The sequence below is a fragment of the Natrix helvetica genome (genome assembly GCF_964273705.1).
Source record: "Natrix helvetica genome assembly, chromosome: Z".
Taxonomy (NCBI): domain Eukaryota; kingdom Metazoa; phylum Chordata; class Lepidosauria; order Squamata; family Natricidae; genus Natrix; species Natrix helvetica.
In genome coordinates, this window is record NC_138554.1 from 30446706 (window position 1) to 30473812 (window position 27107).

At 44.9% G+C, this 27107-nt stretch overlaps 1 protein-coding gene across 4 annotated transcripts in view; it reads right to left on the minus strand.

The window, feature by feature from the left end:
* Positions 1–4018: 4018 nt before the first annotated feature.
* LOC309381458 (von Willebrand factor A domain-containing protein 5A-like) overlaps positions 4019–27107 on the minus strand; it is a 55356-nt gene continuing 32267 nt past the window's right edge. For 2 of the 4 annotated variants that reach the window (XM_081932465.1, XM_081932464.1), the window contains exons 16-23: positions 22527–22601; positions 21554–21628; positions 18957–19040; positions 9165–9266; positions 7415–7451; positions 7183–7306; positions 6263–6386; positions 4019–5687 (exon numbers count right to left, since the gene is read on the minus strand). In XM_081932465.1, the coding sequence (XP_081788591.1) occupies positions 5608–5687; positions 6263–6386; positions 7183–7306; positions 7415–7451; positions 9165–9266; positions 18957–19040; positions 21554–21628; positions 22527–22601 (701 nt within the window). In that variant the 3' untranslated portion in view covers positions 4019–5607. The other 2 variants (XM_081932467.1, XM_081932466.1) reach the window with 2 other exon arrangements.

A 27107-nucleotide genomic window follows, 5' to 3' on the forward strand; every position in this document is an offset into this window, starting at 1 on the left:
AGATGACAGGATTCCTAAGTGGGAGAGAATAACATTACTGGGGGGGGGGGGATCAGTTCTTGTGGACAGTGTTGCTTCTGGATGTTTTAGAACATATCACCCATAAGTCCCAGCTACTGATCTGGGATGATAGAAGTTGCAGTCCGAAACTTCCTAAGGGCATTGAGTCTTTTCTTTTAGGAAGGCATCTACTTCACACAATAATATTCTGTTGCAATGATTTTTTGTCTTTATCTGCTCAGCAAGCAAAATACCATCTTTAAAAGCCAGTGGTTCAGTTCTTATAAGAGGCTAAGGCCTCTATGAAAAATATTATTTATCTAAACCTAGCTCTCCTTATAATTTTTGGCTATCATTTTTGCTCTCCCAACTTACAGCATTTCCTGAAGGTGCAGGTTCTATGTCATACAAGGTAGAGAGAATGGTACCCAAAGTTATAAACTGGAAAGGGTCTATTGAATTAGTACATTGGTAGCCAATTTATATATTATATAGGTACAAGATCTGTGCCTAAATAATGGTCTTCTTTAAATTTTCTCTGTAGATATATACTGCTTATTTATTGCAACAGCCCTACAAGAAAGGTTATTTTTTACAATGGAGACAAGATATCCAGTTTATTCAGGAGGTACTAGAAATGAGAGAAGAGGCTTGGGGTCCCACCAATATTTGTAATTGCTTGTATAGAACTCATACAATTCTATTCTCTACTCATACCTTTCTTGAATTCTTTTTCCAGATTGTCAATCAGAAACTGGGGAAGGGGTTGTCTTCTTTTGTGGGAAGTAGAATAATTATCTGTAGGTTGCTGGGACCATTTTAAAATGCAGATCATCATCTATAAAGCCTTATGTGGCGTGACAATGGGAGATACCAGGAAATGCCTTGGCAAGCATGATTTTGCCTTTCTACTTTGAACTTTGGAGCGGGGCTGCTCAAAGTTCCCTCCAACTGGAAATTAAGGAGGGCTTGGGCCAGATGACAAGAGTTGGCCATTATGGAATATCCCTCCTCCAATAAGCCTCACCCCTTATTTCTCAGAGGTTTCTGAAGAGCTGGCTTTGTTATCAGGCCTGGGGTTCTCAGGGGACCAATGAGATCTTGAGGTGGCTCATTGCTAATCCAATTGTATGGGGCGGTTTATATGCCTGTGCTCAATAAAACACAATACAATAGCAGAGTTGGAAGGGACCTTGGAGGTCTTCTAGTCCAACCCCCTGCCTAGGCAGGAAACCCTATACCATTTCAGACAAATGGCTATCCAACATCTTCTTAAAAACTTCCAGTGTTCACAACTTCTGGAGGCAAGCTGTTCCACTGATTTATTGTTCTAACTGTCAGGAAATTTCTCCTCAGTTCTAAGTTGCTTCTCTCCTTGATTAGTTTCCACCTATTGCTTCTTGTTCTACCCTCAGGTGCCTTGGAAAATAGTTTGACGCCCTCTTCTTTGTGGCAACCCCTGAGATATTGGAACACTATCATGTCTCCCTTAGTCCTTCTTTCTATTAAACTAGTCATACCCAGTTCCTGCTACGGTTCTTCATATGTTTTAGTCTCCAGTCCCCTAATCATCTTTGTTGCTCTTCTCTGCACTCTTTCTAAAGTCTCCACATCTTTTCTACATTGAGGCGACCAAAACTGAATGCAGTATTCCAAGTGTGGCCTTACCAAGGCATTATAAAGTGGTATTAATACTTCACGTGATCTTGATTCTATCCCTCTGTTTATGTAGCCTAGAACTGTGTTGGCTTTTTTGGCAGCTGCTGCACACTGCTGGCTCATATTTAAATGGTTGTCCACTAGGACTCCAAGATCCCTCTCACAATTACTACAGTTGAGCACGGTACCACCTATACTGTACCTGTACATTTCGTTTTTCTTGCCTAAATGTAGAACCTTACTCTTTTCACCATTGAATTTCATTTTATTAGATAGTGCCCAATGTTCAAGTTTGTCAAGATCCTTTCCTTCTGTATCTTTAGCCTATTTTCTGGAGTGTTGGCTATTCCTGCCAGGTTGGTGTCATCTGCAAATTTGATGAGTTCCCCATTTATCCCCTCATCCAAATCATTGATGAAGATGTTGAAGAGTACTGGGCCCAAAACAGAGCTTTGGGCTACTCCACTGCATACTTCCCTCCATGTAGATGCAGTTCCATTGAGTTTTATAGTTTTTATACATATATTTAATTTTGCTGCACACTGCCCAGAGTAATGTCTTGGGAGATGGCCATATAAATTTGATAAATAATAAAGCATATTTCACCCAGAGCAATTTTCTCCTACTTTCCTTGTGTACAGGAAAACAATGAAAATGACTTTATTTGGGCTCTAGGATGATTTAGTGCATATCTCTATATTCTTGTGATTTTCTTTATTGTAATTTGAATTGTTTTTCTCAATGTGGAGATACTTAATTACACTGATTTAGAATCATGCATATAGGAGTAGTCTCTGAGTACGTAAATACTTTGCAAGGACCATCCCAGACATTTTGTGGGAGACATCTATTGTTGAATGCTCTGTCACCAATGCAGAAAATGTTAAGTTTTCATGATAAATCCAATGTAACCTCTTTCCCCAAGTGTATTTGTAGGAAGATGCTGGAAGGTAAAATTACACTGACTATACTATATATCTTAATACAGTGGCCCCTGGACTGGATGGGGCATGCTGCCTGCATCCCATGGATGGGATTTTACTTGTTTGCAGGGCCCAATTTCTGGCATGCCGAGGCCTGATGCCGGTCCATGGACCAGGGGTTAGAGACCTCTGCCTTAATATCCACTGTCACACTAATACAATCAATGATTCCAATTCGTGCTTAGTAATATTGAGTGGGTCATTAGATTCTTCTGCTGAAGTGATTGATGAAAGTGTGTGAATGTCTGGCTTTTCATTTCTCATTTTCCTAGGGATCTGCAACCTCTCTTGCTTTGGTGAAATCCCAAAGGAGAAAATTGTGTGGAAACATCTCCCACAGGACTTTTTCAGTGAAGGAGCCTAGGTATCCAAGGACACTGTAGAGTTATTGAGAGATGTATAAGAAAAACAACTTCAGCACACTCAAAAAATGCCATCTAAGAAATTGTGAGAATGAGATCAAAACAGTAGCAATAGAAAACAATTTCAGTTACTTCCATGCTATCGCAGCAGTCCTTACCGCAACCTTTTAAGGTACACTATATTGCCAAAAGTATTCACTCACAACTGAGTCTGATTGTATGGATGGGTGAGCGAATACATTTGGCAATATAGTGTAGCTTAGCACCTCTATTAAAAATGGAAGTCTAAAATTAAGGCTTTACCTAATGCAACTGGGTGGACTCTGGTTAAGACTAGATTCGAATGGGATTTTTTTCCTCCAACAATCTCTAATGTCATAGATTTAGTAAGATCTGTTGTCATTGAATAAAATCTTATATATACTCTATAATCACCCAAGTATAGGACTACACTATATTGCCAAAAGTATTCGCTCACCCATCCACATAATCAGAAGTAGTTGTGAGCGAATATTTTGGCAATATAGTGTATAAAGATCTGAGCTGCGAAAATCTAAATGGCAACACAGACATACAGAAATCTCATTTTTGCTGTCAACTACTGGTCATGTGAACTGATGAGTTGTAGAATATAATCTTTGGAGAAGCATCGCTAAAATCTCTTACCGGGATATTTACATTTTTGTAGCTATTCGTTTCTTTTACTCCAGAGCACTTTTAGATATTTTTTCATTAATTTTTTAAAATGCAGTTGTTACCCAGTTACTGTCCTTATATTTTACCTTTACCATGTTTGGCAAAAGTCTAATTGTTACTCATATAATCTGAAAGATTTAAAGAATGATGCATTAGATTACATTATTTGTTGGTACAGGTAGTCCTTGATTTACAACTTGGTGACCGTTCAAAATTACAACAGCACTGAAAAAGTGACTTCTGAGCATTTTTCACACTTACAACCGTTGCAGCGTCCCTGTGGTCATGTGATCAAAATTTGGATGATTGGCAACTGGTTCATATTTATGACGAGATCACGTGAACAGCTTTTGCTACCTTCTGACAAGCAAAGTCCATGGGGAAGGAAGATTCACTTAACAGCCGTGCTACTAATTTAACAACTGCAATGATTCACTTAACAACTGTGGATTAGAAAGATCATAAAATGGGGAACAACTTGTAACAAATGTCTCTCTTAACTTAAATTTTGGGCTTAATTGTGGACATAAATCAAGGACTAACTGTATTCAGAGCCTATTAAATTGATTTAATCTGGGAGCAAATCTGAGCTGGATCACTTTAAATATTTAAGACTGTGGGGGATGGTCTTGTTGATATCCCTGACCTAAGCTTATGTGGCCTTATATTTAATAAGGTATTATTATGCTTATCTTCCTAGCTCAGGCAAAATTAGAGATGCTGCCATCTGCTGAAAGATTGCATGCAAAGTTATTTACAGGCTTTATCTTGACAATTTGAGCAGGAGTGTTATCATTTTGTGCCTGCCCCAGAAAACACTCATTTATTTAGGAAAAGAATTTGACTCAAGGGTCTGTGTAGCATACTTTGTCAAACAGTAAACCATGTGCGCATCTTAGAAACTTCATTAATTTCACTCCTTTAGTAATCTATTTCATTGGGGATGACCAGTGCCCCAACAATAAGCACCTGACCAAAAAGTAGTCACATTTATACCCAAGATAAAAACAAAGGCCAATTTTTAAACACGGCATTAAATCTTTATGTAGGGTAGTTATTCTATTCATCATATAAATGTTACGAATTTTTACCATCTATCCAAGATTGTATGCTTGGGGTGGTATAAGAGAACAATCCCCTTCAAATTCAATAAATCCAAAATTCTTTATACACTGATAAACTCCAAGTATAAAATGCATAATTCAACATTTTAGAACTATTTTAAACTTACTGTTCTTATTTGCAAACTTAATATGGATATTAAATCAAACTACAAATAGTGAGAGCAGCTCATATTATATCTAATCATGTGTGTGCCTTTGAGTTATTGTTGACTTTTGGTGAAGGTTGGAAGTAGACCCTGCAGTTTGTTTTTTTGGCAAGGTTTTTCAGCAGTGGTTTACCATTGCCTGCTTCCTAAGGCTACAAGAGAGTGACTACCTCAAGGTCACCCTGCTGGTTTTATGCTTGAAACAAGACTCACAACCTCCTGATTTCTGCTTGATGCCTTAATCACTTCACCAAAGTAGCTTTTTTTGTAAGCATCCCCTTCCTTATTTTATACTGCTAGCATAATGAAATTGACAACGAACCATAAATATTATTTTGAGGTTAATGCTGCTCTGGGGAAAAGTGTTGTAAAATGCTATAGGGTGATACATAAGCCTAAATGCTATTGCTATTGCTACATTTATGCCTAGAATGCTTGCATATCAATGCACCAACAGAGCAATTTGTGATGCATTAGAATTTAGTGAGTTTGTAAGCAAGGCACTGGGAATGTCAAGAGATTGACAACCCAGGACTAATAGCTTCTAATGGAGGTTGCAGCAGGTTACATTTCAACAAGAATAGAAGCAGAATAGATGCAGATGTTCCAGTTTCAGGCCTAGGATGACATTGTAAACTCAGAGCCCGAATACCTGGGGGCTGACTCTACTTCCCAGAACTTCATTGCCATCATTCACATACTTAGCCAGTTGATCTCCTGTAAATGAATAGTCAAGAATCATGATTGTTCAAGCAACACCCACCTCAGTTTAAATAATATAATGGCATTTAGCACATCTTCCAATGTCTAAAAGACAGTTCACATGAATTTGGATGCCCTGTAAACTTCAGGAAGTCAATTCCCAGAATTCTCAGCAATGACTATTATGTCTGGGGAATTCTAAGGAGCTGATCCATAAAAAAAACCACCTTCAAGAAGAACTAGAATTGGCAAGAAGGATGGCATTAAGTAGTACTGTTGCTAGAATTTCATTCACCAAATCTTTTTGCATAAAACAAAGATTCCCTTGAATCAAATTCCTGGTTACCTCATGGACATTTCAAGGTAGCCTTCTTGGAAACAATGCACAATTGATGCTACTGCCTTCTTTTAAGATGTTTCTTCAACTTCTGGGTCTGGGAATCAGTTCCAGGATTTCCCCATGGCCACCAAGTACTAACAAGATCTAGTATTGATTAGCTGTTTCCATGAGGTAGATTAAGGACTGCCACACACTACTATTTCTTATCCTGACATTGGTTTCCCGTTACAAGCTACTCTCAATACATCACCTGCATTCACTTGGAGCCAATGGACAGCTTTTTCTTCCAGCAGTTCCCATTCGTCTTTCTGCTCTGCAGCTTTCAAATGAAGCCAGAGAACAGCCAGCACTGTTGCCCATATATCTGAGACCACCTGAAAGCAATAGGGAAAAGATGCTAAATGAGCATTACATATTATTCCTGTACAAAATATGTGCAAAATATTTTTCCAAATGATGGCTAAAAATAACTTCAGTAACTAAATCAGAAATACAAGCTAGCTGTTATCCAGAATTCAAAGTAAATAGATAATGGATACCATAGTTTTCATTAACAATAATTAAGAATCCATAATTTCACTCCATGTTTTCCATGGAGTTAAATTCAGTTAAGATATCTTCCCTACCACTCCAACTCTGATTATTGGTAACCATCTCCAGTGTCTAGTTCACTCCATGTCCTAATGCTGAGGTAGCTTTGTTGATTGAGCTAAATGCTCCATAAAATGCATGAAATATTGAAGATGTTTTTAGGGGAAGAGCCACGTAAAATGGCTGTGCCCTTCCATCCCCCATCATGGCAACATCAGGGTTTAAAGAGAGTAAACATGCATTGGCCTATCATCCTATCTATTTTGACAACTCCGGTGTTCCTAAAAATGTCTGCTTACTTTCTATCAATGTCAAAGATTTTGTTTGTTTGTTCTGAATTCTGGAATCTGCTATCCTCTGGATATTCCGGAATACAACTCTCACGATTTCTTGCTTCTATCCTTGCTATGGGTGATTTGATGGCCTCTGCATTTGGAGGGTTTTAGAAAGCTTACATGATTTTAATTCTGTAATCCCTTAAATTAAGCTGAACATGGACTCGATAAAGCTTTTTCTATCAATAGACAATAAATGAATAAAGATTTTGCTGTTCATTAGGGAAGATGTACAGAAACTTACATCAGCTTCACTCAAGTCTAGTATGGCAGCTAGGACAGGCCCATGAGGCCAGGAGCCATCTGCATTCTGCAGGGATACCAATTTCAAAAGAGGAGATTCTTCTTCCTTAGTTCTGCTGCTTGAGCTGGTGAAAAAGAGAATCTCAGTATTGGAGATGTTCAAAACCCATCAAGATTTACCTTTAATTTCCTCTTAGCAGTTTTTTTTTTTTACATTGAATATGTCAACTTGCCTGTTTGAACCTTTTGCTGGATGGAGCGATTTCCCCCCTAAATAGAGGCAAAAATCATAGTGTAAGAGGAGAACTATTAATGTAACTCTAGACTACATTATGTCCTGAACAATTTCTCCCATGGTGGCGCAGTGGTTAGTGTGTAGTACTGCAGGCTACTTCTGCTGACTACCGGCTGACTGCAATTTGGCAATTCAAATCTCACCAGGCTCAAGGTTGACTCAGCCTTCCATCCTTCCGAGGTGGGCAAAATGAGGACCCAAATTGTTGGAGCGATATGCTGACTCTGTAAACCGCTTAAAGAGAGCTGTAAAGCACTGTAAAGTGGTATATAAGTCTAAGTGCTATTGCTATTGCTATATTATTTACTTATTTAATCAAATCCATATAATGATCATCTCATATCTTCACCTTTTCACTTTTAAAATCCACCCTTATCCAAAACATTCATTTGTTGTCCATCTTCTTAACTTTTTACCAAAGTGATTACTCTTAATAAGTTGAAATCACGTTTCAATAAAAGAAATAGGTTTGAAATAAAAGAACGAATCCATTCTAATATTTATATTTTATTTTTGAGTTGAGGCAAGACAGAAGGGAAATGATGATGCTTGTTAATCCAGGTGTTGTATTTTAGCTTTATTAATCAGAGCTGGAACAACAGAATAAGATCCTTTTTGTGTTATCTGGCTACAGTTAGTCCTTGACTTACAACAGTTCATTTAGTGATTTTTTAAAGTTACCACAGCACTGAAAAAAAGTGACTTATGACCATTTTTCACAGTTACAACTTTTGTACCCCCCCCCCACCCCCCCGTGGACATTTGTGATGTTAAATGTTCCCATCTCAGAAGACTGATAACAGGAATGAATTTTTTTGTTCTTATTGGTATTACTGTTGATTATTTTAGGTTAGCAACCCAGATTTGGTTTGGCAAGCTTGGGCAGTCATATAAATAAATATATTTCCTACTTTTATTATTTTTGTTGTGGCTTGTCAGCCGCTGGCCCTTCCAGCAGCCAAATCAGAGGAGGAGGAGGTGTGGGAGTAAGGGTCAGCATCAGGGCAACCTGAGAGCTCTGAGGGGGAAGAGGGAATGGAGCTGGCAGAGAGAGAGAGAGAGAGAGAGGGAGAGAGGGGCAGAGACTGGCCCAGCCCTCAGATGGAGAGTCAACAGCCCCCTTCATCTGGGGGTGGCTGATGAAGAAGAGGAGGAACAGCTGGGTCCAATGCCTGGGTAAAGGCAGAGAAGGGAGAGCAGTGGAAAAGCTGTGGGCAGATCCTGGGGAAGGAAGTGCCACCGCTGCTAGTGAGGCCCCACCCTAGCTCTGGGGATAAAAGGCAGTGGGTGGAGATGAATAGGTGTGGTAGACAACTATTCATCTTTGGACTGATGGACTTGTTAGCCTGTGGGAGAAACATTTTGGCCAGGGCTGCCAACATTCCTAATAAAGGAATATTTTGAGTTCACATCAGAGGGTTTGTTGTGCTTGGGGAACTGGGTCAAAACAATTTTAGTCACTTTGTCGTTACTGACACAAACCGCATTCCACGTTTGACTTGCATGCAAAGTGTAATGTACATTTGTCTATGGAGATTCTCAGTCATCCAAGTCATGGTTGTCCCAAATGTGGTTAAAGAATTTTTTCTGGTTAAGGAAAGTCCAGTTGCTTCTTGAAAAAAGCACCTTTGGGATCATGGACATTTGTGAAAATGGCCTTAGCCTTCCACTGTGATTATGGGAATTACCTTTAACTTTCTCTCGTGGTACAGCACATCTCTTTGCCCTTGGGTTGAAAAATGAACTTGATGACTTTGAGCCGAAAGATATTCCATGATCTAACCTGGCAGCTGTAGACATTCCAAAATAAAACATTACATTACATAAAAGCTGTTAGTAGCCCAAAATTAATGTTTCCTTCCTTCTGTGTCTTTCAAGTCCACCATGAGCTCTGGATAGTTTACATCAGTACAATATTTCTCAACTTTGAGAACTTTTAAGATATTTAAAACAATTATTCCCCTTTAATAATTTAAATAATACAATTAAAAGACGAACAGCGGTAGATGCAAGCATTTTGTATTGACTCGTCAGTATCAAACTTACAATCACATGTTTACAATCAGCATAAAATGGGCGTTGGTCCTTTTACCCGATACGTTCATTCTCTGTGACATGGAGACAGCAGCCAGACTGGGTTGCTCTGTCCAGTAACCAATTGGACTGAGTCTACACTTGTGATGTCATTGAGCCCTGGTGACTCCTCCCAGTTTAGACGAAGTAGACTGTAAACTCAAGTGAGAATTGTGAAACAAAAAATAACTGCGAAATGCATACTCTCTTCCGCACAAAAAGTTCAGAGTGATTTTCACTAGAGTGGGGCTGGCTGCTGTCTCCACGTCACAGAATGAGTGTATCAGGTAGACCAAAGGCCATTCTCCTATGATCGTGGAGAGAGCAGCCAGACTGGGACATACCAAAGAATGGGCTGTTCACTAGGGTGGGAACGATAAAGCAAAGTTTGTTAAGGCACATGTACTTGTAGCATTCTGTGTCCAAAAGCTGCATCAGCCGACACATACTTGTCTAATTTGTAGTGGCGTATGAAGACCATGGGAGACATCCATGTGGCTGCTCAGCAAACTTCTTCTAAGGTAGCCTGTGTAGACCAAGCTGCCGTAGTTGCTGCACTTCGGGTAAAATGAGCTGTAATGTTCTGTGGAACCTGAAAGGACTGAAGTTCATAAGACATCTTAATATAGGCCCTTATCCACTGCCCCAGACTCGACGATGAGGCCTTGTTTCCCAAGGAGGCCTGGTGAAAACAAACAAAGAGAGATTCTGAATGGCAGAGCGAGGCCGTGCGGTCAATGTAGATTTTAAGGGTTCAGTGTACATCAAGGGTGTGCCATTTGCGCTCCCTGTCATAATGAGGAGACGGACAGAAATCAGGCAAGGTCAATTCTTGGCCCCTGTGAAAACGGCTATTGACCTTTGGTAAGAAAGTTGGATCAAGTCTTAAGACCACACGGGCAGGGTGGAATATGCACAGATCATGTCTCATTGAAAGGGCAGCTAAATCAGAATGTGACTGGCAGATGTTATAGCCACTAAAAATAAAGTCTTGAGTGACAGCAATTTCAATGATGTGGACCTCAATGGTTCAAATGGAGGGGAGGAGAGAGCCTCCAGGACCCGAGGCAAATCCCAAGTCAGGTATTTATGGATGACTGGAGGTCGGAGGTTCGAGGCTCCGTGGAGGAATCTCCGGACCAATGGGTGTGTGGAAAGATGTTCTGAGGAAAGGCCGTCCAGGACGGAAGACAAGGCGGCCACCTGTCAATGTAGTGTATTAGGGGTGGGACCCTGATCTAGCCCTCTCTGTAAGAAGTCCAGCACATGAGGGATGGACGTGCTTAGCGGGTCAATAGTCAGATTGAATAAATAGAATAAATAGAATAAATTTAATTTGTTAGCCGCTCCCTCTCCAGAAGGACTCGGGGCGGCGTACAATAAAAACCCATACAAATATACATATACATACAATACATATACACATACATACAAACACATACCCGTACATGTACATGGAGGAGGTAACAATCGTTAAATGCATACACTAATAATAATAGAATTAAAATTAACAATTAAAATACCCTCAGTTAAAATTCCAAATTTAAAAAAGACTGTCAGGAGCAAGGGGATAAACTATGGTTGAGCCAGGCCAGCTAATTGGAAGAGGTGGGTCTTGAGCTTTACACGGAAGGAGCGGAGATCGGAGGTAATCCTGATGTCAAGGGGAAGGTCATTCCACAGGGCTGGGCCCATCACAGAGAAGGCTCTGCTCCTAGGCGTCGCCCCCCGACACTGTTTGGTGGACGGCACCTGGAGAAGTCCCTCTCTGTGCGAACGGATTGGTCGTAGGGATGTATGGGGCAGGATGCGATCCCGCAGATAACTAGGTCCTGTGCCATGGAGTGCTTTAAAGATCGTAATCAGAACCTTGAAACGCACCCGATAGACCACAGGAAGCCAGTGCAGCTCGCGCAGGAGAGGTGTTACATGGGAGTATCTAGTACTCCCCATAATCACCTGCGCGGCCGCATTCTGGACCAACTGCAGTCTCCGAGTGCATCTCAAGGGAAGCCCCATGTAGAGAGCATTGCAGTAGTCTAGGCAAGACGTCACCAGCGCATGAGTGACTGTGCGTAAGGCATCCCGGTCCAATAGGGGGCGCAATTGGCGCACCAGGCGGACCTGGTGGAACACCCCCCTTGCCACGGCTGTCACATGGTCATCCATGGACAGCCGGGCATCCAGGAGGACGCCCAAATTGCGCGCCCGCTCCACGGGGGCCAGTTGCATGCCCCCGATGGCCAGAGATGGAAGCAACTGGTTGAACCGGGGGGCCGGAAGCCACAGCCACTCCGTCTTGGAGGGGTTGAGTTTGAGTCGGTTGTCATCCATCCAGACCCGTATGGCTTCCAAGCACCGGGACATCATTTCGACGGCCTCGTTGGGGTGGTTCGGGGTGGAGATGTACAGCTGAGTATCATCAGCGTACAGATGATATCCCACCCTGAAACCACGAATGATCTCGCCCAGTGGCTTCATATATGTGTTGAACAGGAGTGGCGAGAGAACCGACCCCTGTGGCACCCCACAAGTGAGGGGGCTCAGGGCCGATCTCTGCTCCCCTGTCAACACACGTTGCGTCCGGCCGGAGAGGTAGGAGCCCGAACCACCGTAAAACGGTGCCCCGAACCCCCAACCCCTCCAGCCGGTGCAACAGGATACCATGGTCGATGGTATCAAAAGCCGCCGAGAGGTCTAATAGGACCAGGATAGAGGAACAACCCCTATCTCTGGCCCTCCAGAGATCATCAACCAACGCGACCAAGGCCGTCTCCATGCTGTGCCCGGGTCGGAAGCCGGACTGGCGCGGGTCTAGATAATCATTTTCCTCCAGGTGTCGTGGAAACTGATAGGCCACCACACTCTCTACAACCTTCGCTAAAAAGGGAAGGTTGGAGACAGGACGATAATTGGCTAGCTCCGTTGGGTCCAGGGAAGGCTTCTTGAGTAAGGGTCTCACCACCGCCTCTTTCAAGGCAGCCGGCAGAGACCCCTCGCCCAACGAAGCATTCGCTAGGCCCAGGAGCCAGTCGCGTGTAACCTCCCAGGATGCCAGTACAAGCCAGGAGGGGCACGGGTCCAATAAACATGTGGTAGGTCGCAGATGTCCACGTAACCTGTCCAAATCCTCGATGGCAACCGAGTCAAACTCCTCCCATAGTGGTCTCTCAAGACTCGCCTCGGACGTCTCCACTAGACCACTGAAAGGGACCCATTCCCTCCGGATTTGAGCGATTTTATCCTGCAGATATTTCCCAAATTCCTCTGCCCTGCCCTGTAAAGGGGCTTCCCGCGGCCTCTGAAACAGAAGGGAGCGGGTCACCCGGAACAGGGCGGCAGGGCGGTTCTCTGCGGATGCAATGAGAGCGGCACAATGTCGACGTTTGGCCGCTCTCAATGCCACAAGGTACATCCTTAAGTGGGTTCGTACTTGTGCTCAGTCAAATTCGGAGCGGGAGGATCTCCAACGACTCTCTAGGCGTCTCTTGTGGCGTTTCATCACCCTTAGCTCCTCGGTAAACCAAGGGGCCAGGGTGGTTCGTTGCCGCAGGAGAGGCCGCAAAGGCGCCACTCGGTCTAGGGCCCCGGCAGTCGCACTATTCCATGTGGCTACCAGGTCCTCTACCCGGGGGCGGGTCAGGTCTACAGGAGGTGGCCCAAGCTCCATCTGGAACTTATCTGGTTCCATCAGGCGCTTGGGGCGGAACCATCTAATATCTTCCGGCTCCGCCTCCCCGCAGCGGGGGTAGCACCAGGGAAGTCAAGTTGGAGAAGTGAGTGATCTGACCATGACAGGGGAGTAATAGTTAAATCCCCTACTCCCAGATCATTCATCCACTGGCCAGAGACAAAAACGAGGTCCAGTGTGTGGCCTCCCTCGTGTGTAGGGCCCTGAATCAATTGAGTCAGGTCCATGGCTGTCATGGAAGCCATGAACTCCCGAACCCCCTCGGATTGGAGCATTAGAGCGCAAATGCTTGCCAGGTGGCATCATAAATACAGTTTATTGAACTTTTGCGCAATGCCTGAATAGTAGCAATGACATTGAGGGAGATGTTATCAGCTGTTAAGGCTTGCCGCTCAATTACCATGAGGTTAATTGTAGCCGCTGGGGGTCAGGATGGAGAACGGACCCCTGGTGTAGAGAGATTGGTGACCGTGGAATGTGCCATGGAGGGGAGACTGACAGTGTCACTAGGTCGGCAAACCAAGGTTGGCGTGACCAATTGGGTGCCAGCAGTAAGAGTTCTGCTTCCTATTCCAACATCTTGCGAACTACCCTCTGGATGAGAGGGAGGAGCAGAAACAAATTTAGGAGACCCTTGGGCCACTGGCACCTGAGAGTGTTTACCCCTTCTGCCATGGGGTCCACAAACTGTGAGTAGTACCTGGGGACTTGGTTGTTGTCCGCTATAACAAACAGGTCTAGGACAGGCAACCCGAACTGAAGCGTCAGTCGATGGAAGAGGTCTGGATGAACACTCCACTCCGCCTGATCTATTCTGGTACAGCTCAGCCAGTCTGCCTGGACGTTGGAGACCCCCGAGATGTGTTCCGCCTGAGAGATAGTAGGTGAGATTCCGCCCATCGGCACAATAGGTTGTCTTCCTGCATCAGTGGCCAGGACCGGGTTCCCCCCTGCCTGTTTATGTGCGCCTTGGTAGTAGAGTTGTCAGTCAGGACAAGGATATGATTGTCCTGGATCATGCGTTGGAAACGAATGAGGGCGAGACGAACTGCCTGTAGTTCTAGCCAATTTATGCTGTTTTAGCTTTCTTCTAGTGACCACTGACCCTGCGGCACCAGGTCCTGCATGTGCGCTCCCCATCCTGTCAGGCTGGTGTCCGTCGTAAAAATGAGATGGCTCGGTTCCCTGAACAACATCCCTTGCAAGATAGCTGGGGACTGCCACCACTTGAGGGACTGGGTGACCTCCTGGGAATGATAACCCTGTGGGGGGAAGCAGCTCCTGTTGGTCTTCCGATGTGGGAGCATGAACCACTGGAGAGTCCTGCTGTGGAACATGGCCCATGGGACTACCCCAGAGCAAGATACCATTTTGCCCAATTGTTGGGAAAGCAAAAGTAGAGACACTTTGCGTAGGTGCAGGACCCTGCTGACTATCTCTTTGGGACTGAGAATGCGGTCATTGGAAATAAATATCTTCTCTGCCACGGTGTCTATGATGACTCTGAGGTGAAGAATGTGAGTCCCGGGCACGAGGTGGCTCTTCTTGAGATTCACTCCAAACCCGTGATTCTGTAGGGCATGGATGGTTAGAGCTAGATCCCTTTCTGCTTGTAGAGGTGACCTGGACAACAGGTGAATGTCGTCCAGGTAGCAGAGAATCTGGATTGGAGATGACCTGATGTGGGCGGCTAGGGCTGCCAGCACTTTTGTGAATACCTTGGGGGCCGAGGAGAGGCCGAACAGAAAGGCTCGGTACTGGAAGTGCCTCCCCCCATAAGAGAAATGGAGAAACCTTTGGTGGTCTACAAAGATGGGAATGTGAAGGTAAGCTTCAGTTAAATCTACCGAAGTGAGAAAATTGCCTTTCCTGGCTCCCTGTAGGATAGTGTATAGGGAGTGCATCTTGAACCACCGGTAAACAATGTGGTGGTTCAATGACTTTAGATCCAGGATTGCTCTCCATCCCCCAGAAGACTTTGGTACCACAAAGAGGCGGGAATAAAAGCCCTGCCCTTTCTGATGAGGGGGAACTGGTTGGATAGCCCGAGTCTCCAGCAGATGCTGAATGGCCTGCTCCATCAGAAACCTCTTGCGAGGGCACTGAGATACAGTAAAAAGTGTTGGTACAACAAGGTACAAAGTGTTCCTGGGGGATGGAGAGGAATTCCAGCATAAGACCGAATTTGATCATTTTGATTACCCAATTGTCTGTTGTGGTCTCCTCCCAGTGGTGGGCGAAAAATGCTAGGCGACCCTCGATTGGAAGAGAGTCCAGATAGTCACTTTTGGCGTGAGAGATGGCGATTACCTCCCCTCCCCCAGTAAGACTTATTTGGGGGGAAACACTGTGCGTTTCGGTTAGATCTGTCCTGATTAGATACCTGTCTGGGGGTGAAGGACTGGCATTGTGGACAGGAGGAGGAGGATCCCCCGTCCGCTGGCCGAAAGGGTGACCTCCTGTAGAAAGGAGAGGGGCGACTGTCCTGCTTTTTATAGATAGAGGAAAGCACTTTGCGTTTGTCCTTAGATTCTGTGAGATACGGATCCAAAGGAGCTCCAAAGAGCTGAATGCCACTGAAAGGGGAGGCTGCGAGGCGCCACTTGGTACGGACATCTGCCTGCCATGGTTTGAGCCATAGCAGGCGCCTGGCCATGACCGAAGAGGCCATGGCTTTAGAAGTGAACCTGGCAGCATTAAGAGAAGCATTCAATGGCTGCCCTAATCTTATTTAGATCCCTGTGTGATCTAGTGTCCGTGGTCACCATACGTTCCTGGAGATGTTCTATTCAGACTAGAGTAGCCCTGGAGAAAAAGGAAGTAGCTGTGGAGGCCCTCTGCCCAGGCACCTGCCTGATAACTTTTGACTAAGATTTGATCTGACCTTTTCTCCTCGAGTTTGAGGACTTCTTCAGGGGCTCCAGAGACCACTGTAGGTGAAGACAAGGCTGTAACCGGCGCATCCACTCCAGAAATTTGGTGAGTTCCGGAGCGACGTTGTAGAGGCGTTTGTCTAGTTGGTAGGCTGTGAACTTGTGCTAGGGGAGTCCTACTGCTTTTTGGATCACATTCATGAAGATTTTAGGTGAAGGAATAACCTCCTTTTCCACTGTAGGTTCGGTGAACGGAGTGCTGGGGGTGGTAGCTGGCTCCGCCATCTCAGTCTGTGTAAAAGAAGCTGAAGAAGAAGGTGGTAAGTTAGCTGCTTTTAGTAGGAGGAATTTAAAGCGATCAGTTTTGAATAATCCGGCAAATACAGGGGCATCCAGAGTAACCCCCCTCATCATCAGACAGGTCTGAATCTCTGAGGTTGTCCGGCTCCCCAAAGATGGAAGCCTGAGAGGCAGAAGCAGAAGGAAGGTGTTGCTGGGTATCCCCAGGTGATCTGTGCCTGTGACTATGAGATGGTGTAGGAGGGGGGCGCTGTTGAAGTCCAGCAGCAATGCCTTGCTTTATGGCTTCTGAGATTATGGCTGCCATTTCAGTAGGTGAGGAGAGCAAGGCCTGAGGGACTCCTGTGCACTGAACTGTAGGGGGGTTGTCCTGTTCAAAGTGCAATCCCTATTGAGAGTGTCATAGAAGAAATTGCCTCTGCTATCTGGTTCTATGGAGGAGGAAGAGGCTGAAGAAGGCAATTCCCCATCTGAGTAATTCAAAGATGGACAAGGACCCATGGGTGGCAGCTTGGGTGGGCCTGGGGAGGTGGCTTGATTCCCCCGGGGAGAAGGGGGAGAGGCCTGAATAATTTGGTTTGCCTGTTGTTTTTGGGCCTGCTGAAATTCTTTCTCTAAGGCCTTTTGTCTCTGCTCCTCAGCTCTGGTAGAGGATTTGGAGGTTTTGGGGTTTACCCCTGAATCAGGAGCCTCCTTGGCTTCCCTCTTCCTGCTGCTCTTTATTCCCGCTGGCCCTGCCTCTTCTAGGCTTTTTTCCACTACCATAGGTTGCTCAGCCATACTACCAGATGAAAGCCCCAACTGGAAATAAACAGGCAACGGTCTTACCTGTCTTGCAGCCAGGCACTCCTTAGCTCAGCAGTTCCCTCTGCGATCACCTCGGGATGGCTGGGCACTCGAAAGGTGGCTGCTGCTCTTTGCATGCTTTTAAAGCTGCAAAATGGCCACCATAGTCCTTGAGGCTTTTCCAAGCCTCAAAATGGCCACCACTCTCTTCACAGCTTTTAGAAGCTGCAAGATGGCTGCCGCTGCACTTTGTGACCGGTTGCCTCACAGAGTGGCCGCTGACCGGGTCCGATGTCACTGTGAGCGAAAGGGCTGGTCGCGTGTTTTCTGGATGCCCAGGAACTCAGAGCTCCGTGGTAGAAAGCCCCGGAGCTGTAGCTCGTGAGTTGGGTGGTCTGACTGAGATCGCAGGCTATCCAGAGCAAACTCGTGGCTGGCTGAGGAGAAGAGGCTTCGAACCAAGTTTGAATCTCCCGCTCAAATGAGCAGGAGAAAAAAAAATAGTGCAAAAAAAACCAATTTAAAGAGAAAAAAATTGGAGAAAATTGCTAATTAGTGGTAAAAAACTCAAATTTGGAGGAGAGATCAATTCTCACAGCTAGTCCAAGTTGGACTGAGTCTAAACTGGGAGGAGTCACCAGGGCTCGATGACACCACGTATAGACTCAGTCCAATTGGTTACTGGACAGAGCAACCCATTCTGGCTGCTGTCTCCACGATCATAGGAGAATATAGGGTCTAGCAAGAATTAAATGTATAACATGTGCTAGGAACCAACCAATGATAAACCCTATGCCCATGGAAGGCGTAAATTGACACACAGCGTTTTCTGCATACACAAAGGAGGCTTCAATTGATTGATCGCAACTGCTTCGGAAAACCGCAGAAAATGAGAGTTCCAGCAATCATGGCCACAAAATGACTTCTTCGGCCATCGCGAGACATATACTAGCTATGGGTCACCAAGTAGATCCAAACACTGCGTTCAAAATTTTATTGTGCCACAGGAACTCTTATTTTCTGTGGTTTGCCAAAGCGGTTGCCATCAATCGACTGAAACCCTCTTTGTGTGTACAGAAACAGCTGTGTGTCAATCTATGCCTTCCGTGGCCGTAAGGTTTGTCATGGGTTGGTTCCTCGCACACAATACATGTTTAATTAACGTTCTTGCTAGACCCTATATTTTATGCCGATTTTAACCATGCTATTGTAAGTTTGGTTCTGACGGGTCAATACAAATGCTTGCATTTACTGTCTTTTAATTGTATTATTTAAACTTTTAAGATTCAACTCCAATTCCCCAGCCAAGTGAAGTCCACATATCTTAAAATTGACAAGTTTGAAACCCCTCACTAGAGTTCATTATTTCAATCAGTCACTAAACGACAGGTTTCTAGAGCTCATTACTAGTAACTATAAAACTGCATGTTTCATTCCTCCCATCCCATCATAATACTTTACATTTTGTTATCTGCAGCTTCAAAAATAAGACTTTCAGAAGCGCAAATGTTAGGCATTGTCTTAAAGGTCCAATTTTGAATTCCCAACTGTTGTTTTCACCTCAATTCTGCTAGTCTCACAAAAATGAGAGATTGCAGCAAAACTCAAAACAACATTACACAAATAATACTCTACATGTATTTATTGTATTTATTAATATGAACAAGTGGATCCCATGTTTGATCTTCATACAGAATATAAAGGAAATTAATCAGTACAGCATTTCTTTTGCTTGTACAAAGACTAACAGAAATTACCTTGATGGTCATGATACACATCTGCCCCTACAGGTTTACTACCTGGTGATTCCAGTAGAAGGGAGAGCGTGTTTTCCATCAAAACTGCAGATGTTCCAAAGTAAAACAGAACACAGGAAAATGTAATGCAATAGGAACAGTAATAAGACAAGATTAATTCTTTTCTTCCTGTCCTATTCCCCCAGGAGCATTGAATGGTCTAGAATAGATCAGTATTTCTCAACCATGGCAACTTTTAAGATGCATGGGCTTCAGATTTCCAGAATTCCGTAGTGAGGTTAAGTCCACACATCTTAAGGTTGCCATGGTTGAGAAATGTTAGCCTAGATCAGTGATGGTGGCATGCAGAGCCATTTGTCAGGGCACGCGAGTTCACCCTTTTTTAAAGCCATTTTTCACCCTCCCCAGGCTCCAGAGCATTTATAGGAGCCTGGGGAGGGTGAAAAGAGCCTCCCCCATCCCACCTCCGGAGGTGTCATGAGCTTCCCTGAAGCTCCGGAGCGCAAAAAACCAGCCCTATGGGCAAACCGGAAGTTTGGGAGTTTGACTGCTCCGGAGGCTTCAGGGAAGGGTCCTGAAGGTCCCTCAAGCCTTCGGAGCGCTCAAAACGACCCTCCGAGCAAACCGGAAGTGACTTCTGATTTGCTCAAAGGTTCGTTTTGACTGGTCCGGAGGCTTCAGGGAAGCATCCTGAAGGTCCCTGAAGCCTCCGGAGGGCTTCCGGGAGGGCGGGGGAGGCTGTTTTCACCCTCCCCAGGCTCCCATAAAACCTCTGGAGCCTGGGGAGCGCAAAAAATGCATGCAAAAAATGGGGGTCACGCCTGTAGTGCGTGTATGCGCATTGGGGTGGGGGCGCATTGCATTATGGGTGCGGCACGCCCACACAATACCCCCCTGTGCTCCCCCCACTTATGGCACGCAAGCCAAAAAAGGTTTGCCATCACTGGCCTAGATCGTTGTTGTAGAAATGAAGGGAGTAGGCCAATCTCTTCAATGCAGGAAAGGTTTTATTATGCATAGGTTCAAACAGCCATAACATAGCAAATCGTTTGAACCCCAAAGGGTTTACAAAAGCATACTCTTATACTCCAAATTACGTATACATTATCTGTGTGGTACATTTGACATATATGATCCTAAGAGGAACTGAAAAATGCCTAGTCCAGACATTCAGTTAAAGATAAGACAAGAAAAGGGAGTTACACGCATCTCAAGGATTGTGCAGACATTATCATATTTTATCCATGGCATTTGGGGTAGAAAGCAGAAGTGAACAACAGGATGCATCCGTCTGGGTCAGTCTGCACTGCTATAGATAAAAATACCATATGTCATCTCAGCAACTCCTTCCTGGCAAAAGGAGGAACTTTAGCCTGACCAAAGTCCGGAGCCTTTAATATCAAGCTTTTTAGCCTGAACCAAAGTTTTGGCCTAGCTCACTCCCCCCTTTGTGACTCATCTGACATATCCAGAAGAGTCACATACTCCGGTTCTCCATTAGGTTCCTCCCTTGGTCGAAGCCTGTCATATTCCCACATAGCCATTACCTGGGCTGTCGCCTTCCTCTCTGCCAACAAGGATAAACTATTAGAGATAGTTCTGACAAAAATAGGTAATACACACGGAAGTAACACACAACAAGCAGCAATTAATCCTATGAGGCCCACAATTGCTTGTAAACCTGGCAACTTAGGCCACCATCCTGAGAACATATCTTGTAAATTAAGACCTCTCTATGTTTGTACTGGTACATGGGCTATTTTAACCATTTTATCAGTGATTTTTTAAATGACTTTACCACTTTCATCTATTTCAATACAGCAATTGGTTAAATTGAACTTTCCACACACTCCTCCTTCCTTAGCTAACAAGTAGTCTAAGGCTAATCTATTTTGCATAATATAAGTTCTTGATTTAGCACTCTCTTTGGCTAGTTGGATGAGACCTTTTATGGTTTCATTAGTTATAATTTCAATCACTGCTTGCAAACGAATCAGACGGTTTAGGATATATACAGGGGTGCGATAACCATACATGCCATCTTCCACCCATGTAGCAGGTCCATACACCTGTATAATTCGTTCTGCGGGCCATTCTTCATCTCCCCAATTATGCTGATTACCTCCAACATTAACTTTCCCTATAAGGGATGTGTCTACATGTCTTTTCCTTCTATTCAAATTTCCAACCTAATCATAAACAGGGACACCCAGGATTTGTCTAGTTTTTAATGGAAGTAAAAAGAATCCAGGCCTGATTATGCCTAGAACACATGCTCCACACCAATTCTTAGGTAGGTTTCCATATGCCATTTTCCCACAGATCCAGTATAGTCCATCGGGCCCTAGCCATACGAGGGTTTGATTATCAGGATCATTCAAAAATTCTAGCCCTGATCTTAAACAGGGCCTGTTCATCAACACCCTCTGTGATGTTACCTCCCGACCACCATACCTCGCTTTCCCATTTTCCGATGCATATCAAGTTACCCACTTCTTTGCATCCAGTTGTACTTATCCTCTTGAAACATACATTTCCTACCAAATTGGTGGTAAGAGTCCAGTCTCCATCTTTCCCTTGATTATAAGAGAGATTACCTTGTTGCCCAATTTCTACTTCAAAGTCGTTAAGTTCCTGGACTTCACACGGCCATTTCTCTCCCATATTGGTTCCTTCATACACAAAACAGATACATTCAGAGTATGAGCTATGTCTTCAGCTAATTTAACAAAGGTATTAGTTACATATCGAGGAATGTCAGGTATGTTTAACTTTTCCATTTCTAGATAAAATGACCAAAACAAGCCCTTGGTGTCTTGCAGTTTTCTTGTGATTTTGGTAATCTTCCATTTGAGTGTTACATGAGCGTCTGCTCCTTTAGCATAAATTCCCAATCCATATAATCCTTCCCAGGTTTTTGTGGGGGTACAAACCAGCTTAACAGAGTTGCATCTATTTCTCTGACAGTTACTAGTTGCTACTCCTGTCTCTAATTTACACTTCTGATTACCTCCCGGTGAGTCTCCAGACCACATAATTACACAAGACCAGTAGGGACAGTAGCTATAAGTATCTCGGTCAAAACATTCTCCCTTATTATGATACATATATTTTCGTTCTAACATATAACTCCTTTCCCACTCTAAAGTCCCACATGTAGCTTTTAGGCAATTACGGTTAATAGCCATGCAGGCATCGAAAGTCAATCCCACTGGTTTATTCAGAGATCTAAATTCAGTTTTGGTTACCAATTCCTCTCTCCCACATTCAGTTGTATATATGGACATTTCATATATAGTCATTGACTTAGCCTAGCCCTAGCCATACGAGGGTTTGATTATCAGGATCATTCAAAAATTCTAGCCCTGATCTTAAACAGGGCCTGTTCATCAACACCCTCTGTGATGTTACCTCCCGACCACCATACCTCGCTTTCCCATTTTCCGATGCATATCAAGTTACCCACTTCTTTGCATCCAGTTGTACTTATCCTCTTGAAACATACATTTCCTACCAAATTGGTGGTAAGAGTCCAGTCTCCATCTTTCCCTTGATTATAAGAGATATTACCTGGTTGCCCAATTTCTACTTCAAAGTTGTTAAGTTCCTGGACTTCCCACAGCCATTTCTCTCCCATATTGGTTCCTTCATACACAAAACAGATACATTCAGAGTATGAGCTATGTCTTCAGCTAATTTAACAAAGGTATTAGTTACATATCGAGGAATGTCAGGTATGTTTAACTTTTCCATTTCTAGATAAAATGACCAAAACAAGCCCTTGGTGTCTTGCAGTTTTCTTGTGATTTTGGTAATCTTCCATTTGAGTGTTACATGAGCGTCTGCTCCTTTAGCATAAATTCCCAATCCATATAATCCTTCCCAGGTTTTTGTGGGGGTACAAACCAGCTTAACAGAGTTGCATCTATTTCTCTGACAGTTACTAGTTGCTACTCCTGTCTCTAATTTACACTTCTGATTACCTCCCGGTGAGTCTCCAGACCACATAATTACACAAGACCAGTAGGGACAGTAGCTATAAGTATCTCGGTCAAAACATTCTCCCTTATTATGACACATATATTTTCGTTCTAACATATAACTCCTTTCCCACTCTAAAGTCCCACATGTAGCTTTTAGGCAATTACGGTTAATAGCCATGCAGGCATCGAAAGTCAATCCCACTGGTTTATTCAGAGATCTAAATTCAGTTTTGGTTACCAATTCATCTCTCCCACATTCAGTTGTATATATGGATATTTCATATATAGTCATTGACTTAGCCTCAGCCGGATTGTAACATTGAACCTTACCTTTCAAAGTACACATGTGATATATAGTAGTGTTTACCTGACATGTGGGTGGTGTGTGAGGTAAACATCCATCAGGCTTGCTAGTATGGTATATCAGGGTATTAGATATTAAAGTACCTTGAACTGTAATTTTGATACAGGGACTGCATTCTTCTTTCCTTTCTACTTTTGACTTTACTATAGGTATTACTATAGGTTTTATTGTAGGGGGAGCCATAGTTAGTGGAATATAAGTCCGTTCAGTATGAAGTGTAGGCGATAGTGAGGTGGTAGTGGCCATCCTTTTAGTGCGTCCCCTAAGCGCTTCCTCCAATGTAAACCTTCCTCTCCTTAGGGTATAACACAGCACTCCCTTTGTCCCATTACATCTATAAACAACCAGGGGGCGATCAGCGCCGAATACACACGTAGTCAAATCAAATTGTTCACATGTTTTAGGTACCCCTACCTTCATCCGGATAGCCCGGCCATCCTGACTGATACAAGGAGTACAAGGACCCAATCCCAAGTAATTTTTAGTCTCCCTAGTTTTTCTTATCCTTCTCTGGGCCTGTATTGTTGCTCCAAATTCAATAGATGTTATCTGTAAAACACATGTCCCCTGCCATCCAAATCGTAATTGGGACGGGGAAGTAATGCGGTCCATCCCCAATGCCGAGGCGCTCCACAATTCAGAGTGAGAGAAGAGCTGCCCCCTTTGGATGGGGTCTTTACACAAATCCCTTTTCTTAAAACATAACCCACATATTGACAAGCCTTAGGATTGGTATATCCTCGGGCCTGACAAGTAATTGTGGCTATTTTATCAAATATTTTGAGAGTTTTACATGGATGTGGAAAAATACCATTCCAGCAGTGTGGGGTAAACACAATAGGTGGCGAACCATCACAGCTCCCTGTCCCAATATTAAAGGATTGTACTATACGAGGTTGTTCCTCTGGCTTACTCCACTGACCCAAGTTGCTGACACATACTAAGTTACTTTTCACCCCTTGTACCAGTACACTTACCCACATCCATACAATACCGTTTTCTGCATACACAAAGGAGGCTTCAATTGATTGATCGCAACCGCTTCGGAAAACCGCAGAAAATGAGAGTTCCAGCAATCATGGCCATAAAATGACTTCTTCGGCCATCGCGAGACATATACTAGCTATGGGTCACCAAGTAGATCCAAACACTGCGTTCAAAATTTTATTGTGTCACAGGAACACTTATTTTCTGCGGTTTGCCAAAGCGGTTGCCATCAATCAACTAAAACCCTCTTTGTGTGTACAGAAACAGCTGTGTGTCAATCTATGCCTTCCGTGGCCGTAAGGTTTGTCATGGGTTGGTTTCTCGCACACAATACATGTTTAATTAACGTTCTCGCTAGACCCTATATTTTATGCCGATTTTAACCATGCTTTTGTAAGTTTGGTTCTGACGGGTCAATACAAATGCTTGCATTTACTGTCTTTTAATTGTATTATTTAAACTTTTAAGATTCAACTCCAATTCCCCAGCCAAGTGAAGTCACATATCTTAAAATTGACAAGTTTGAAACCCCTCACTAGAGTTCATTATTTCAATCAGTCACTAAATGACAGGTTTCTAGAGCTCATTACTAGTAACTATAAAACGACCGTTGACTTACCTGAACGGTCCTTCTATGTGCGCTGCGAGGGGAATCCAAGCACGGGTTAACTTTGTCCATTAGCCTAGAGACTGAGTTATGTAAATTAGATGACCACGCCTCCTCTGCCTGGAAAGGTCAGTTTTGTACGAAGGTCAGCCGTATGAGGATGTGTATCAATTATCAGTCATGACTATAGTCCGGCAGGTATCAAAAGTCACGTCCAAGTAAAGTCAGTTAAAGAGTCAGAGTCCAAGAACGCCCGGACCAGCCGAAGCTGCGGGTGGGTTTGGATTCCCCTCGCAGCGCACATAGAAGGACCGTTCAGGTAAGTCAACGGTCGTTCTCCTGTGCGCTGCTTGGGGAATCCAAGCATGGGACATGCCAGAGCAGTGAATCTAAGGGCGGAAGCCAGGCTGGTTAGGGCCCGCAGAGGAGGCGAGCACCTGCTGCAACACACGCCGCCCAAATGATGCCTCGGCCGAGGCATATGAGTCAACCTTGTAATGTCTAATAAATGGTGATGGCGACGACCAGGTAGCCGCCCTGCAGATATCCTCGACTGATGCTTGAGTAGCCCAGGCCGCTGTTGTAGCCGCGCTCCTGGTGGAGTGGGGAGTGATGCGTCTGGGGACCGGCCGGGACTGGGAGTCTTAAGGGAGTGCAATGCATGCCTTTAGCCAACGTCCTATGGTGTTGGACAACGCCTTCTGTCCCATGGTGGAAGGTTGGAACGAGACAAAAAGTGCTTCTGACTTCCGGAAGGCGGCCGTGCGCTTCACATAGCGACAGAGAGTTCTCTGGACATCCAGATGATGCCACTGGCGCTCCTGCGGATGGGAGGGATTCGGGCAGAAGTCCGGAAGGATAAGTTCTTGCGCCCTGTGAAACCAGGTGTTGACCTTAGGCAAGAAGGCCGGATCTAGGCGAAGAACAACTCTGTTGGAATGAAAGATGCACAGGTCAGATCTTATTGACAGAGTCGCCAGCTCGGACACCCTTCTGGCAGACGTGATGGCCACCAGGAAGGCAGTCTTAAGAGTCAGCAACCGGAGGCTGATGGTGCGGATGGGCTCAAAGGGTGGAGATGTGAGCGCCTTGAGCACCAGGGGAAGATCCCAGGTAGGGTAGCGATGAACAGTCTGAGGCCTGATGTTAGCAGTGCCTTTCAGAAATGACTTGACCCGAGCGTGCTGAGTCAGTGGGCGGACACGACCACCACTAATCACGGTGGAGAGGGCTGCGACTTGTCGGCGAAGCGTGTTGGGTGCCAAACCCTTGTCAAGGCCCATTTGCAGGAAGTCAAGCACCTGTGGCACAGACGCTTTGACTGGGTCTATAGAGGTACGGCGGCACCACCTGCAAAAGGCCTGCCAGGTGGCCTCGTAAATACGAGTCGTGGATGGTCGACGGGCCGCTTGGATGGTGTTTATTACCTCGTTGGAGAAATGCAGTCCTGTCAGGATAGCCCGCTCACGTGCCACACAGCTAATTGTAGGAGCTGGGGGTTCGAATGGACGAGAGCCCCTTGGTTGAGCTGGATCTGGCTGTCTGGGATCCTCCAGGGGCGGCCGACTGACAGATGGACCAGATCGGCGTACCATGGGCATCGGGGCCACAAGGAGGACTTCCGCCCATTCCGTCAGTATCTTTTGGATGACTAACGGAAGTATCGGTAGAGGTGGAAAGGCGTAAAGAAGGCCGGCCGGCCAAGGGCTGCAGAGAGCATCGTTGCCTTCCGCCCCCGGGGTCTGGAACCTGGTGTAAAATCGTGGTGTCTGCGCATTGTTGGGCTGCGCAAAGAGGTCCACCTCCGGGTTGCCGAAGCGGCGAGAGAGTTCCTGGAAGAGGGCGGGGTGAAGACGCCACTCTGACTGATCCACGGTGGCTCGGCTCAGCCAATCCGCCTGTGTGTTGGAAGCCCCGGAGATGTGTTCCGCTCGTAGAGATAACAGTCTGGCTTCCGCCCAGTGGAGAGTTCTCTCCGCCTCCAACATAAGAGCCTTGGATCGGGTGCCTCCTGGCGATTGATGTGGGCCTTGGAGGCCACATTGTCTGTTAGAATCAGTATGTGTTGGTTCGAGATCATGTCCCTGAATTCGAGGAGGGCCAGTCGTATGGCTCGCAACTCTAGCCAATTGATGCTGTTTCTTAGTTCCTGGCTTGACCAACGGCCCTGAGCGACCCTGTCCAAGGCATGAGCTCCCCACCTGAATAGG